Below are 17,101 nucleotides of genomic sequence, written 5' to 3' on the forward strand. Positions count from 1 at the left end.
GACGAAAGCAATGCGGAATACTTGGTCGAACTGCGTAGGCTAGCGAAATACTGCCAGTTCGGAGGGAATCTGACAGAAGCGCTGCGGGACAAGTTCGTATGCGGATTGTCCAAAGAAGGGACGCAGAAGCGACTACTGGAAGAGAACGACCTCACACTGGACAGGGCTGTCCTTATAGCTGCATCGCACGAAGCCGCAGCGAAAGGAACGGCGGAAATGCAACTAAAGGCGGCGGCACTCGGGGTGGACCAAATTACTTCAAGCACAACAAAATGCTACCGTTGTGGGAAGACAACGCATGACCAGAATCAATGCTGGTTTAAGAACCAAGAGTGTAGGAAATGTGGCAAACTGGGTCACATCGCGAAGGTATGCCGGTCCGGGAAAAAGACCAACAATCAAAGGAAGCCACCATAAGAAAAGTACAACAAGGTACACAAGGTGGCTGAGAAGAGTTCAGATGAACAGAATTCAGACTCAGACCCAAACAACCAGGAGCTGGGTAGTCTGAGAATCCACAATGTGGGTAAAGAAACGGATCTACAGACCATCTGGGTCATACTAAAAATAGCTGGAGTCCAAGTAAGAATGGAGCTGGACACTGGATCAGCTCTATCAGTCATCAACCGAAGGGACTACCACCGGCTATTCTCTCACATACCTTTAAGAAATACCAAGTTCGTATTGCAGACATACACGGGGCATAACGTATACCCCGTGGGGAAAATAAGAGTCAAGGTGAGAGATAGGGGTAAAGAACACCCAAGAATGAACTTGTACGTATTACCTGAGGGAGGACCACCACTTCTAGGACGGGAGTGGATTAAGAAAATAGACATGGAATGGCATTACCTAAAAGCCATAATGAGGGAGGACTCGGTGCAAGCTATTAGCTCAGATTCTGAAATGGATGATGATAAGACCAAGTCGAATATGGAAGACAAGGCTAAAAGGGACTTGCCGACGATGGGGAAGAAAACGAAGACATGCAGAAGGACTTATGGTACCAAGAAGAATAAAGCTGCAGAGCAGAACTCCAGGTTGACAGAGAATTCTGAGCCTGTTCAAGCAAAGGATTCATCCACGACGGAAGAACACCGAGCTCGGACGCAAACTTATGTCAAAGTACGACAACAATTAGAACAGTTGAGTGACCGTCTCGTACAAGAGATGAAAAATATGGAAAAGTTCTGGGACACCGAATGGGAGAACTTGGAAAGACAACAGAGACAGCTAGCTCAAGCAGAGAGCGACCATAGAGCCATCGTGGTCAAATACCAATCACATTCCCCTGATGCTGTTCAGGAACTAGAATATTTACAGAACGAACCAAAGGAAGAGGAATCTTCAGGAAGCCAGGATTTTATTCCAGTTCTTCTCTACGACTCCTTACAAGCAGAGTGTGAGAAGTTGAAAGAACAGTATGAACAGGCCCAGGCTACAATTCTGGAGGGGGTTAACTCGGCAGCCTCCGAAAAGCTAGTTTCAGTAGAAGCATATGAACAACTAAAGGTTGAACATGAGCAAGAAGTCCAAAGGCTGCAGGAAATTCTTGATGAGCTCAAGGCCAAGACAGACTCATCGGTAGAAGTTCCATCCATAGATGAGAAATTAGAGGTGAAAAACATGGCAGAGCATGAAAGACAGGATGTCCAAGAACTCATAAAAACATTGAAGGACACCCAAGACAAATATGAGGCGGCAATGACCGAGGTTCAACAACTTGAAGAACAGATTCAACTGGGAATCCTTTCAGTGGAAGAAAAGGAAACTGTAAGAAACTCAGGGACTGTAAGAATGGTCCCTGAACATGAACTAGAGAGCATCAGGGCGCAACTTTTCCGAGCGCTGAAAGCCAAAGTTCAAGAGGAACGTAAGGTGGAAGTATTGGAGAAAGAGGTGGATGAAATGGAGAAGACTCTGATCCACCGTGTTCCCAGGGAAGAGTTAACGGTCAGCCAACTCCTTCATATGCTGAAGGACAAGACTCTGCAAGGGGAACAATCTGAACACGAGCTTCAATCTTCAGGGGGAACGAGTTCGGAGCTCTCAAAAGTCACGGAGATAGCTGAGGTGGCAACACAAATTTTACAAGGATGCCAAAAGTACGTTGAATCACGTCAAGGTGAACAGAAGAATGTGGAAACCGTTACTTCAGTAGAAGGTTTAAATAGCCTGATAACGCAATTCCCGATGGAAGGGAAGGTATTGAACTCACAAATGAGGTCCGTCGTGAAGGAATGGCAGATAACCCAGGAAGAGCGGGATGAATATGAATGCATGAAGAAGTCTTTTCAAGAAAGATGTCTAGGGAAGGAACCACCGTCAGCTAACGTCCAGACGGGTGAGGAGGAAGAAGAAGGCTCTCTCGCTGGCCTAACTCAGGATGAACCCGAATATTACCATGACCTATTGAGTGACACTGAATATTACGAGGATGTGGTCTGCCCAGCTTGTGATGAAAACTCCCAAAGTGCTGAAATCCGGATGAAGCACTTAAGGTCTAAGGAACATAGAGAGTTGGTGGCGCTACAGCTGGCAGCCGAGAAAGGAGCTCCGAGAGTTTCAAAAAGGCAGAAAAGAAAAAGAAGAAGCAGAAGATAATAACTGTCTAAAATATTAGCACTTCTACCATCCCAGGCGGGACATTACTAAAGGAGCTAAATTAGTTGCAAAACTGGAAAATGTCAAGACAGCCAGTTGGTTGTAAAAGTCCGCACTGCTGGTTCAACAGGACGAAAGTTCAAGCTGTTACGTCAAGAAAAAGGCTATGGAGGAGTCACGCTAGCCAGGTGAACCGGCTACACCAAAGAAATGTTGTTCGGAACGAGTCAAGATCAGAGACTGAATCTATGAACTGTTTCCGCAGAGACTGAACCTGTGAACTGTTTCCACCGAGATTATATCTGTAAATTGTTTTATATGACATTGACTCCACCGAGATTATATCTGTAATTTGTTTTATAGTAAGTTGAAGATATGTATGTTTAACGGGGACTCTGTAAGTAATAAGCTAAAAAGGGAGGATTGTAGTGTATGTACCCGTCTACCTTTAAGGGAACTATTGAATGTAACCGTTCACCTTTAAGAGAACTACTTTAGGTGTGGCACTATTTGTTTGGCTTCTGTATACTGTAATACCGATAGTGACCACACCAGTATATAAGTGTTGTGGCAGGATTGCTGGGGCAGATTCGCCCGGACCTTCGAATAGTAAAGACCTGTTTGTTTGTTACTTCTGAAGTCTGTGTATTTATTAACTGCACAACCCACAGACTTTACAATCCTGAGGTGGTGAAAGGCGCTACAGAAATGCAAGTCTTTCTTTTCTTTCTCTTTCATTTAGCAGGAGCCCAGCAATGAGATGAATGACCAGTCAATCTGTTTTTAAACATAATCAGTACAGTGGATTTCCAAACCTCATTGATTCCCTGTTGCTTCAGATAAAGACTGAGGGGGAGAAATTGGGTGAGTAAGCGCCACTTGTTAGCGCCTAAAGAGGCAGGCAGTGGCTGTAGCGCCACTGGCTGCGCCTCCTGCGATATTGAGTTGGGGCGATAATGGTGGCGTTAGCCTTTTGCGCTGCGCCGCCACCGATGACGTCATCGGTGTGCGCAGCGCCCCAGTCGCGATATTTGGTTGCGAACACTGCAGTTGCGCCGTTTGCTACCCGCGCCTGGTTCACGGGGCCTTACTGTGCCGGCAGCGGCGCAAGTTAAGGTGGAGGTGCGGGGCGGCAGCCTTTTTCGGCGGCCGCCTACCAGCACCTCCGTCCGCGGCCTCCTGACCACCCCCCCCCCGCGGCATTGCCGGCTGTTTCCCGAGAGCCCGGCACTTCTCCTCGGTGCCGGGCTCTTTTGCTGGCATTCGCGATCGGGGATCGCGCTGTTGCAGGCCCCTCCCCCTTAACAATGGGAGGAAGGCCTGCAGTACCGCAGCGTGCCATGCCGCAGCGTGTGGCGCTGCGGCACGTTGCACTGCGATATTCAGTTTCAGCGCCCTAAGAGGGATGCGGCGTGCCTCGAGCCTCACCCCGTCTCCCTCTAGGGGCAATGAAACTGAATATCTGACGATCGCTAAAGCCTCGAACGCTGCGCTAAATCCTGCGCTCAGGCGAACTTGGCGCCTCAACCCAATTTCTAGGCCTGAGAGTTCAAATATCCTCTTTATATTGACTGCTCAAAGGCATTTCAATCCTGCCTAGCTCAGTGTGTTGACATACCGAATCGATAAGAAGCAGGGTCACGTTCGCATCTCTTGCAATTGAATGACTCGGGACTGGCAACATTTCCCGGAGCCCTCGCACTGAATCTGCAATTTCCTGCCATAGACAATTTCTCTGGCTCCTGAGATGCCCTTTATAAGGAGAAGCTCTTGCTTACGTATCTTTGACATTCTCTTACCCAATTCATCCTGGTAATATCCTGAAGGGCAGGGCTGAGGCGGTGCTTGTCCAGACCGACAGTAATGGCCCAGGAGAGACGTGTAGTTAGCTGGTGTCGGACTAGTCTGGCCTGCAGGGCAGCAAAATCCAAGGTGGCACCGACCTTGGGGCAGAGCGAGACCTTCCCTGTCACAATAATAACCTGAGAAATAATTAGAAAAGAACATAAGAAATAGGAGCAGGAGTCGGTCATACGGCCCCTCGAGCCTGCTCCGCCATTCAATAAGATCATGGCTGATCTTCGACCTCAACTCCACTTTCCTGCCCCTATCCCCATATAAGCATGGCAAAAACTCAAGAAAAATTTAATTCTAGGTTTTCTGACCAGCTTTATTTTAACATACATTGACTTGAAATGGATCAGCGTTGGTATTGCCAATCGGAAGGTCTCAGCTTCAGTAACAACTGTTCAGCATTGTCAACAACCAGGCTATGGTGAAGGGTTCAAGTACTGTGGACATGTTAAAAATTGAAAGTTGGGAATAAGAAGGGAACTTTTTCACCTAAAGAGTAATAACGTTGTAAAATAATTTACCATGGAAACATATTAAAATAAACAGTGTCAATGGGTTCAAGAGGCAAGGCAAACAGATGCATTTCTGAAGAGAGAGGAATTGAGGGATGAGGTGAGATGTTGGGTGTAGATCTGTCAAAAAGGGATGGTTGATTTGATTTATCTTGCTCGTTCATAAAAAAAAAAAAAAAAATTTTTTAACAGGTTTGATTTACAACTTTTAAATTGAATCCTGAGGCGAAATTGGAATGTAATTTTTCAGCTTTTTTTTTCACCACTTCAAATCACTCCGATTCGCCAAACAGTACACAGTTCGGTCTGTCTTATTTCCCCACACCAAGGGGTGTGGGTTTTATGCAAGGGCAGGTTGGCGCTGGTTTTTACCTGCAGGACACAGCTGACAACTGGACTCCCGGCTGCTGCCTGTGCGATTGAGATAGTGCCCGGTCGGACAGGGGAGCGAAGCGGCTGAACCAATGGGGCAGTAGCTACCCCGAGGGCAGATGTTTCCTGTAACACCGTCTTGAGGATTTGGGACAGTTGCTTTAAGAGTGCAATAAAATCCTGAAAGAATATTCAAATTTTACAAATTTATACAGATATTTACACAAAAGTACCATATTTCTCCTCTGCTGAAGGTGGTGACTCATACTTTTTACATTACAACAGTGACTATGCTTCAAAAGTACTTCATTGGCTGTAAAGCAATTTGGGACATCCTGAGGTCGTGAAAGGTGCTATATAAATGCAAATTCTTTCTTTCTTTTAATCTTTCTTTTTTTTAATATTTCTTTCTTTTAATCTTTTAATCTTTCTTTCTTTAGGAGGCCATTCGGCCCATCGTGCCTGAGCTGGCTCTTTTGAAAGAGCTGTCCCATTAGTCTCACACCCTTGCTCTTTTCCCATAGCTCTGCAAATATTTCCTTGACTCTAAGCTATCATTCATGGGCGCTGACAGCTCTCTGGCACCTCGCTCATGTTTTTTTTTTAAGAGCGATCGCAGACAGTGCATGTCTGTCAGACTATCACAGACCTGCCCGATTCTGCCAGCGTTCACACGCATTGCGCTTTCTTCCAAGAGGGTAATTAGATCGGGATCAGCAACGGCAACCTTGTCTTATGCGACGCAGTCCGCAGGATGCCGAGGGACGACACTGCTGCCCTCCGCCCTGCCACTGCTATCTTAACTGAGTTTGGCACAAAGCAGTTCATCGATATAGCCGCGTGATACTGCTTCTTTTTAAAGGGACAAGTGCACCCAACCCTAAAGTTGCTCAAAAATAGTGTAGCGCTAATCAATAAACCTGAACGGTGGCAACCTCAGGTTTTCAGCTCACAGCATTGTCCTTCAGTTAATGTCCCCAGGCAGAGTCACCATAGTCACTCACACATACGGTTGCCAACGCTGGTTGGACGGTTCCTGGAAGTTTCATCACATGACCTCCTGCCTCCAACCGCCCCACCCAATGAAACAGCCTCTCCCCACCCCACCCCTAAATCTCTAATATTTCTATAACTAATAAACAAAGGTGTTCAAAGTTCATTCATCGTCGCTGGGTCAAAATCCTGGAACTCCCCCCGCCTCACAGCATTGCGGGAGTACCCTCACCACACGGACTGCAGCGGTTCAAGAAGGTGGCTCACCCCCACCTCCTCGAGGACAATTAGGGATGGGCAATAAATGCTGGCCTTGCCGGCAATGCCCACATCCCAGGAACAGATTTAAAAAAAATGAAAAACACACCATTTTTTTTTAATGCCCCTTTCATTTTTCTCCTGGTTTTGCTCAAGCACTGTCCTGGAGATTAATTTTCAAGTGGAATCCGCAGTCCGACGGCCCCTCTTCACCTTAACTGTGAGCCCCATTTTATAAACAGTGTGAGGTAACTTTAAACACAATAAATGACAATACAATGTAGATTCACGCTTCCCTCTTCTGACTATTGTCTGATTTATAGGCAAATTCGGTGAAATTAATGTAAAGTGGATATACCAGCCAGGACACCGGGAGAATTATTTGGGATGTATTTACGATGTTGCAGGAAGTACCGAACAGGTACCAGTAGAGTTTCTTCTTCAATCCAGGAGGGTTGGCAAACCCTAACTCACACAACTGCGAAATGTTTCCTCGTGCTTTGTCGTTTATGTCAAGAAGTTAAATGACATTTGCCAATCAGAGGACACACGATAGCGAAAGCCAAACCTCCCACAGGAGAAAAAAAACCCAAGCCCGTTACAATCACCGATAAGGCCCAGTTACCTGGTGAGCACCGTGCGTAGGAGGTGCTGAGGCCTTGCACAGGGCAGTACCATCCCGGGTCACATGGATGAGGGTATTGCGAGGCCTCGGGGCAATAATGTCCCACTGGGCACATGCCCCCTGCTGCTGGGGAATCAGGTGTTGGTGCAGATCCTGCTTTAGTGCAGTAGTATCCAGCTCTGAAGAAATAAAAATAATTAAACACATTTTTGATGTTGGTACAGGGGGAATGGAACACTCTACCAGTCTTTGCACCCAATGCCAGCCTCAGGTCATGGATTAGCTGTAAAGTAACGATCCCACTAGTTTAATCCCCAGGCCCCTCAATGAGATTTGTAGTTGTTGCTGACTGTGCTTTGACTGATTAGACCATTTCTGTAATGTATGTACCTTTAAGGGGGAGAACGACTTTTTACAGCTCCTGTATCTTGTAGTACCGGCAGTGACCACACCTGTATATAAACCCTGAGTAGTGCTCTGTACAGTCAGTTGCAGTTTGAACCCTCATTCAGTAAACACCTGTTGATCGTTCCCTGCAGTCTTTGTCTGATTATTGAAGGACACCACATTAAGATACCCAAATCTAACATTGGCGACGAGAAGATTCGAACCTACCTGACCTCCCAGGGATTCGCTCCCAGAGAACAGTGGAAGGAGGTCGAGTCCAGAAGCACGGGCATCGCAGGGGAGGCTGTCGAGAGCCAGGCTTGGCCTTCCAGCCACGGTGGTCCAGCGAAACGGGCTGGCAACAGCTACTGCGCAGACGCTTCCCAGACAGCGGCGGCTAGAGCCGACCGAGCGGCACAGAAAGGGCCGAGCAGCGTCGACGGGGGAGAGAGAGAGAGGGCAGAGCGCACGGGGCGCAGCCGGTGTTCAAGGGCTGAGCAGCGTCAACGAGAGAGAGCAGAGCGCAGCCGGTGTTCGGGACCGAGCGGCGTCAACGGGGGAGAGAGGCGAGAGAGAGAAGAGAGCAGCCGGTGTTCAGGGGCCGAGCAGCGTCAACGGGGGAGAGAGGCACGCAGGAAAACGCGAGGCGCTGCCTTTGCCACGAGGACCGCAGAGAACGGCATTGGCAGCAGCGCAGGAGCAGTGCGCGAGGCCCACAGAGCGTCGCCATTTGCCAGGAGGACCGCCGAGAGCGGCGTTGGCAGCAGCGCGGGAGACACCATTTTAAGCCGCAGCGGGGAAGAAAGGAAAGCGCGGGAGATGCCATTTTAAGCCACAGCGGGGAAGAAAGGAAAGCGCGGGAGACGCCATTTTAAGCCAGTCTAGCCACACCCAAAAATGCCAAAGAGTGGCAGTATCACAGCGTTCGACAATGAAGTCGAAGATTGGACAACATATGTTGAACGCATAGAAGTATACTGCAAGGCGAATTAAGTGCCAGATGACAAGAAAGCGCTGGTATTGTTGAATTCAATGGGTGCAAAAACGTATGGCTTACTACGAAACCTAGTAACCCCAGAGAAGCCAGTAGAAAAGGGTTTTGAAAATATATTGTCAATCCTACAGGACCACTTAAACCCCACACCGCTGCTGATAGCAGAAAGATTTAAGTTTCACAAAAGGAACCAGCATAAAGATGAAAGTAATGCTGAGTATTTAACGGAACTGCGCAAGTTATCGAAACACTGCCAGTTTGGAACGGGACTAGCAGATACTTTAAGGGACAAGTTTGTGTGTGGGCTTCAAAGTGAAGGAACCCAGAAATGGCTTCCATCAGAAAAGGATCTTACGCTGGACAAGGCTTTCAGCATGGCAGTATCACACGAAGCAGCAGCACGGGGCGCTGCAGAGATACAACGGAGACCGCAAGAATATGGCACAAATGAAATGTCCTATGGAACAGGGAAGTGTTATTGCTGCGGCAGAACAACACACGACCAGAAGGATTGTTGGTTCAAGGACCAAGTGTGCAGACAGTGTGGAAAAGTAGAACACATAGCAAGAGTCTGCAGGTCGGGAAAGAAAACCAGCAGCAAGAAATCTCCACAGGAGAAGTACAAGAAGGTACATAAGGTGACGGAGAGTAGTTCAGATGAACAGAAGAGTGATACAGACTCCGGAAGCAAGGAGCTGGGTTGTCTGAAACTACATAATGTGATCAAAACGGAGGATCACCAAACTATCTGGGTCACGCTCAAGATAGCAGGAGTCCAAGTGAAAATGGAATTGGACACAGGATCAGCCCTAACAGTCATAAACCGAAGGGACTACAAGCGGCTATTCTCACATATACCCTTGAGAGATACAAAGATTGTCTTGAAGACGTACACGGGGCAAAAAGTCTACCCCAAAGGAAAAATAAGGGTGAACGTTATATATAACGGCAAGGAAACACCAAAAATGGACCTATATGTATTGCCAGATAGAGGACCACCACTACTAGGACGTGAATGGATCCGGAAGATACAGCTAGATTGGCATTCCATACAAGCACTGACTGTAGATGCCAAAAAGGATGACGACGTCACACCTGGACGACTGTCAAAAACGCTAACTGACGCACAAGAAGTGTTCCAGCAGGGACTTGGAACACTAAAAGGCATAACAGCGATGATCAAAATAGAGGAAAATGCAAGCCCAAAGTTTTTTTAAGGCCAGACCGGTACCTTATGCGATCCGCCCAGCCGTCGAAGCAGAGCTGGAAGGTTTGGAACGTTCAGGAGTACTGTCCAAAGTGGACTGGAGCGAGTGGGCTACACCCATCGTTCCTGTAATGAAGAGGTCGTTGAGTAATACGCCTGGGGAACCAAAGAAGGTTCGCATCTGTGGGGACTTTAAGGTGACAGTGAACCCAGTCCTTCACACTGTACAATATCCGCTTCCGCGGATTGAACATATTTTCGCCTCGCTATCTGGAGGGAAACGCTTCACTAAGATTGATCTGGCCCAGGCGTACCTGCAAATGGAGGTAGAAGAAGCCTCGAAACAGTACCTCAAGATCAACACTCATAAAGGTCTCTACCAATACAACCGGCTGGTGTTCGGGGTAGCATCAGCTCCGGCTATTTGGCAAAGCGCATTGGAACAAGTCCTGCAAGGGATTCCAGGGACCCAGTGTTATTTGGACGACATCCTGGTCACGGGCGAAAATGACAGTGATCACCTCGCCAACCTGGAGCAGGTGCTCACAAGATTGAAGGAATATGGGCTCCGAGCTAATCGCCACAAATGCGAGTTTTTCCAGGAGCAGATTTCGTATTGTGGCCACGTTATTGATAAAGAGGGGTTACATAAGTCCCCTGAAAAGATTGAGGCAGTAGTCAAGGCTCCAGCACCGGAAAATGTGTCACAACTGAGGTTGTTCCTCGGGCTGGTGAACTACTACCATAAGTTCTTGCCGAATTTGTCTACCGTACTACACCCACTGAACACCCTACTGCAAACGGGGGTACCATGGAAGTGGAGTGACGAATGTAAACGAGCTTTCCAGAAGAGCAAAGCATTGATCACATCAAAAGAGGTGTTGGCTCATTTCAACCCAGCACTACCAATTCGGTGAGCGTGTGATGCATCACCCTATGGCATTGGAGCGGTGCTGTCGCACAAATTCCTGGACGGCTCGGAGAGGCCAGTAGCCTTTGCGTCTCGGTCACTAACCTCAGCCGAGCGTAACTACGCCCAGATTGACAGGGAGGCCCTCAGCCTAGTGTGGGGAGTGAAAAAGTTCAATCACTATCTGCACGAGCAGAAGTTCACCTTGCTGACTGACCACCAACCACTTGTCTCCATCTTTAATCCAAAGAAGGGCGTTCCGGTGATGACTGCGCAACGGCTACAAAGATGGTCCCTTTTTCTAGGGGCGCACCAATATGATATCGAGTATAAGGGCACGAAACAGCATGGAAACGCTGATGGGCTATCACGCCTGCCACTGCCTACTGCGGAGGAAGCACCAGCAGTGGATCCTGTCGAAATATTTCATTCGACTATAATTGAATGCTTGCCAGTAACTAACGCTGGTATAGAGAAGGAGACCCGAAATGACCCGACACTGTCTCGGGTATATGATTTGATGGTGAAGGGATGGCCAACACATGGCGACTCACTGTTGCCAGCATTCTCATCCAGAAGAGAACAGCTGTCAGTATGCCAGGGGACCTTGATGTGTGGATCCCGAGTAGTAATTCCACCCAAGTTAAGGGAGGGAGTGCTCAATGAGCTTCACGAAGGGCATCTGGGAGGGGTGAAAATGAAAAGCCTTGCTAGGGCTTATGTGTGGTGGCCGGGGATCGATCAGCAAATCGAGGACCTGACAAAGAGCTGCTCAGGATGCCAGAAGGTCCAAAATGCACCACCACATGCCCCTCTACACCCATGGGAGTGGCCCTCATCTCCATGGCAACGGGTGCATATTGATTTTGCTGGTCCATTCATGGACTCAATGTTTTTAATAGCCGTGGATGCGCACTCGAAATGGCCTGAGGTGATCAAAATGTCCTCCACCACCACGGAGAAAACTATTGCAGTCCTACGGACCATTTTTGCCAGGAACGGCTTGCCAGAGCAGATTTGCTCTGATAACGGACCACAGTTTTTGTCCGAAGAGTTTCGAAGATTTATGAAAAGGAATGGGGTAAGGCATTACACATCCGCCCCATATCATCCAGCCACAAATGGATTGGCTGAGAGGTTCGTACAAACCTTTAAAAAAGCAGTAAGGGCCATGTGCGATGACGACATTCCACTGCAGCATAAGGTGGACAATTTCCTGTTAGCCTACAGAAATGCGACACATGCAGTCACCAACCAGGCCCCGGCCATGATGTTCTTTAACCGAAGGTTGAGATCTCGTCTGGATTTGCTCAGACCAAATGTACGAAGAGATGTTGAGAATAAGCAATTCCAGCACGTCAATGAGAAGCCGACAAGGAGCTTCAATGTAGGGCAACCAGTCTTGGCCCGCGACTACCAAACAGAGAAATGGCAACCAGGAACGATATGCACACGGCAGGGGCCACTAATGTACACAGTGGATGTTGGGGAGAACATTGTGAGACGCCATGCTGACCAGATCCTAGAGTCACAGGAACGAGTCAACCCCATGTCTCGGCCATACATACCTGGTGAGGAACCCGACGTACAGGTCGCATCTACCTCAGAAACAATAGCATTGGAAGCTGATGAATCAACTGACGACAGGGTGTTAGAATCACCTCCGCACCAAGAGCGAGACACTCGGGAAAGGCGTTATCCAGAAAGAATCAGGAAGCCTCCCCAAAGACTGAATTTATAAATAGACTATTTGCAGTTAATGTTGCATGTTAAAAGTGTTAATTGTAATTAGTTTGATATTCAATTGTTAAATGAGTGTTATGGTACTGTTAATCTAAAAGGGGAGGAATTGTAATGTATGTACCTTTAAGGGGGAGAACGACTTTTTACAGTTCCTGTATCCTGTAGTACCAGCAGTGACCACACCTGTATATAAACCCTGAGTAGTGCTCTGTACAGTCAGTTGCAGTTTGAACCCTCATTCAGTAAACACCTGTTGATCGTTCCCTGCAGTCTTTGTCTGATTATTGAAGGACACCACATTAAGATACCCGGATCTAACAATTTCCCTTAAAGCAAACATTCCCAAAGCATGCCCTCCAAACCTTCCCATGGAATGTACAGCACAGAAACAGTCCATTCGGCCCAACTACTCCATGCCGGTATTTATGCTTCACACAAGCCATTCACTTACTTTCAATGAACACGCCTGATGCTTCAAACAGCTACTGTTTACAAACCCAATGCATCTCGCTGCTCGCAAGCCACCTTACAGCACCGCCCCACATCGGACCAGCTGTCAAGATTATATTCTTTGACACCAGAACAAACCCCACCTCAAACCCGAACCTCAACTTGCTGTGTAGTTCCAGCAATTTTTTTAAATCTTTCTCTCATGGCTCAGCTGGTTTTGTGCTAGGAATGATATTCCCTTTACACCTCAGTGAGACGTTAGCACTTGGATTGTGATCCGTAACAGGGATCAGTGATCAGAGTGATACCGGGGCTTACAGGGTTAAATTATGAGGACAGGTTGCGTAAACTTGGTCTGTAAACAGACGTTAAAGTAAACCAGAATTTTGATTTATTTTACTAAGTTAGTATAAGAGGTTGAGAACTGAGTTCAAACCACAGGCACAGTCAGTATTTAACACTTTTTTTTACAAAGTGTTTTTTTTAAAGTTGCATAAGGCTGCATAAACTTGTCTTGCATTCCCTTGAGTATACAAGCCAAGTTTGACTGATGATCTGATTGAGGTGCTTAAACTGTTAAAAGAAAATTTGATGGGGTAGATACAGAGAAGCTATTTCCTCGGTGGGGGGAATCAAGAACAAGGGGACATCATCTTAAAATTGGAGCCCAGCCGTTCAGGAGTGAATTCAGCAAGCACTTTTTCACACAAAAGAGTAGTGGAAATCTGGAACTCTCTCCCTCAAAAGGCTATGGATGCTAGTGTGGCGGAACCACTAAAGGACTCAGACCGTTTGTATATAATTCCCTTTAACAACATGTTAGCTACAGCCTGAGTCTGTATCTTTATTTATACTACGATAGCAAAATACTGCAGATGTTGGAAATCCGAAATAACAACAGCAAATGCTGGAAAAACTCAGCAGGTCAGGCAACATCCGTGGAGAGAAATTTGAGTTGATGTTTCGGGTCGAACCCTTCTTCAAAACTGGAAAGAAAAGAAAATAGATCAAAGGCAGGGCTGCGATCGGACAAAAGAAGTGAAAGAGACAAAAGAAGTAGAAGTGACAATAAAAGGTATTTGAAGCCAGACGAGATGGTAATAGGCTGCGATTAGGTGTGATGTGTACTGGCAGGGCAAGAGATAGCTGCCAGGTGGGAGAGAGAAACAAAAGGAAAGGGTGGGGGGGGGGGGCGGGGAAAGGAGTGGAAAAATTACAAGTAAAAAAGTAATAGGGGCCGAGGTTATGATCTGAAATTGTTGAACTCGATATTGAGTCCGGAAGGCTGCAAAGTGCCTAATTGGAAGATGAGGTGCTGTTCCTCGAGTTTACGTTGAGCTTCGGTGGAACAATACAAGAGGCCAAAGGCGGTGAGGTCCGAGTGGGAATGGAGCGGTGAATTAAAATGACAGGCGACTGGAAGCTCGGGGTCACCCTTACGGACCTCCATTCAGTCCGTAAGGGTGACCCCGAGCTTCCGGTCGCCTGTCATTTTAATTCACCGCTCCATTCCCACTCGGACCTCACCGTCCTTGGCCTCTTGCATTGTTCCACGGAAGCTCAACGTAAACTCCAGGAACAACAACTCATCTTCCGATTAGGCACTTTGCAGCCTTCCGGACTCAATATCGAGTTCAACAATTTCAGATCATAACCTCGGCCCCTATTACTTTTTTACCTGTAATTTTTCCACTCCTTTCCCCCCCCCCCACCCTTTCCTTTTGTTTCTCTCTCCCACCTGGCAGCTATCTCTTGCCCTGCCAGTACACATCACACCTAATCTCAGCCTATTACCATCTCGTCTGGCTTCGAATACCTTTTATTGTCTCTTCTACTTCTTTTGTCTCTTTCGCTTCTTTTGTCCAATCGCAGCCCTGCCTTCGATCTATTTTCTTTTCTTTCCAGTTTTGAAGAAGGGTTCGACCCGAAACATCAACTCAAATTTCTCTCCACAGATGTTGCCTGACCTGCTGAGTTTTTCCAGCATTTTCTGTTGTTATTTCGGATTTCCAACATCTGCAGTATTTTGCTATCGTAGTATAAATAAAGATACAGACTCAGGCTGTAGCTAACATGTTGTTAAAGGGAATTATATACAAACGGTCTGAGTCCTTTAGTGGTTCTGCCACACTAGCATCCATAGCCTTTTGAGGGAGAGAGTTCCAGATTTCCACTACTCTTTTGTGTGAAAAAGTGCTTGCTGAATTCACTCCTGAACGGCTGGGCTCCAATTTTAAGATGATGTCCCCTTGTTCTTGATTCCCCCCACCGAGGAAATAGCTTCTCTGTATCTACCCCATCAAATTTTCTTTTAACAGTTTAAGCACCTCAATCAGATCATCAGTCAAACTTGGCTTGTATACTCAAGGGAATGCAAGACAAGTTTATGCAGCCTTATGCAACTTAAAAAAAAACACTTTGTAAAAAAAAAGTGTTAAATACTGACTGTGCCTGTGGTTTGAACTCAGTTCTCAACCTCTTATACTAACTTAGTAAAATAAATCAAAATTGTGGTTTACTTTAACATCTGTTTACAGACCAAGTTTACGCAACCTGTCCTCATAATTTAACCCTGTAAGCCCCGGTATCACTCTGATCACTGATCCCTGTTACAGATCACAATCCAAGTGCTAATGTCTCGCTGAGGTGTAAAGGGAATATCATTCCTAGCACAAAACCAGCTGAGCCATGAGAGAAAGATTTAAAAAAATTGCTGGAACTACACAGCAAGTTGAGGTTCGGGTTTGAGGTGGGGTTTGTTCTGGTGTCAAAGAATATAATCTTGACAGCTGGTCCGATGTGGGGCGGTGCTGTAAGGTGGCTTGCGAGCAGCGAGATGCATTGGGTTTGTAAACAGTAGCTGTTTGAAGCATCAGGCGTGTTCATTGAAAGTAAGTGAATGGCTTGTGTGAAGCATAAACACCAGCATGGAGTAGTTGGGCCGAATGGACTGTTTCTGTGCTGTACATTCCATGGGAAGGTTTGGAGAGCAAGCTTTGGGAACGTTTGCTTTAAGCCCTGCCTTCGATCTATTTTCTTTTCTTTCCAGTTTTGAAGAAGGGTTCGACCCGAAACGTCAACTCAAATTTCTCTCCACGGATGTTGCCTGACCTGCTGAGTTTTTCCAGCATTTTCTGTTGTTATTTCTTTATTTATACTGTTTACTTGTATAGAGCGTGATTACTTTAACAGCACGGGTAAACGCGATGACGTCACGCCGTACATCATGTGATCCCCACTGGCGGGAAGAACGTGATGACATCAACCACGGGACCAGCCAGCAGTCCTCGTGAAGCCTCCGAACTGAATAGACCTACACTCGATGTTCTCCTGCAGTTACTTGTTTAAACCTGTTAGTTTCCATTAAACTTCGTTTTGTTTAAGCGCCTGAGTGGACCTCAGTCTTTGGATAGGAACTAGACATTCCTACACTAGGACAATTGGAGCTTTCAAGACTGATATAGACATCTTTTTGTTAGGTAAGGATATCAAGAGATAGGGAGCAAAGGCAGTTAAGTGGAGTTGAGGTACAGATCAGCCATGATCTAATTGAATGGAGGAACAGGCTCGAGGGGCTGAATGGCCTCCTCCTGTTCCTAATGGACTTTAATTTTCTTTCTCTTCAAACACAAGTCTCAATAACTGGAGACCAATAGCACAGCCAAAGCATTGCTTGGTTCCAAAGACCACTATGACGTACTGAGTTGTCACCTACCTGCATGGCCCAGTAGGTTTCTCCAGGCCTGTGCCTTGGCAATAGAAGCCGGATGGACAGCTGTGGCAGGCTGAGTCATTCTTCTGACCGATTAACTGGTTGTACGTGCCTGACGGACACGGGAACTGTGTAGGTTGGCTGGTTTTGGATGGACAATAATGACCCTTAGGGCAGGGGTGGTGTAAATAGTGGCGAGCAGCTCCTGGGCAGTAATAACCTAGAGTGTTAAAATACACAACACCTGACGTAAGTAGAAAAGTAGAGAAGTTATGCTGAACCTTTATCAAGCGCTGGTTAGGCCACAACTGGCGTATTGCGTCCAGTTCTGGTTACCACACTTTAGGAAGGATGTGAATGCCCTTGAGAGGGTGCAGAGGAGATTTACCAGAATGGTTCAGGGATGGGGAATCGTAGCTACAAGGACAGGTTGGAGAAGCTGGATTTGTTTTCATTAGAGCAAAGGAGATTGAGGGGTGA

General features: G+C 46.9%; 1 protein-coding gene across 1 annotated transcript in view; it reads right to left on the reverse strand.

Annotated features, from left to right (window-relative positions):
• The window catches only part of LOC147100294 (uncharacterized), a 270,850-nt gene that overhangs the window by 153,452 nt on the left and 100,297 nt on the right, over positions 1-17,101 (reverse strand). Inside the window, exons 14-15 of the mRNA XM_085968227.1 lie at positions 7,219-7,397; positions 4,404-4,586 (exon numbers count right to left, since the gene is read on the reverse strand). Coding sequence (XP_085824353.1) covers positions 4,404-4,586; positions 7,219-7,397 — 362 coding nt within the window. The remainder of the gene's footprint in view (positions 1-4,403; positions 4,587-7,218; positions 7,398-17,101) is intronic.

The sequence above is a fragment of the Somniosus microcephalus genome, chromosome 26 (genome assembly GCF_052327205.1).
Source record: "Somniosus microcephalus isolate GS21.2 chromosome 26, FLI_Smic_1.0, whole genome shotgun sequence".
Classification (NCBI taxonomy): domain Eukaryota; kingdom Metazoa; phylum Chordata; class Chondrichthyes; order Squaliformes; family Somniosidae; genus Somniosus; species Somniosus microcephalus.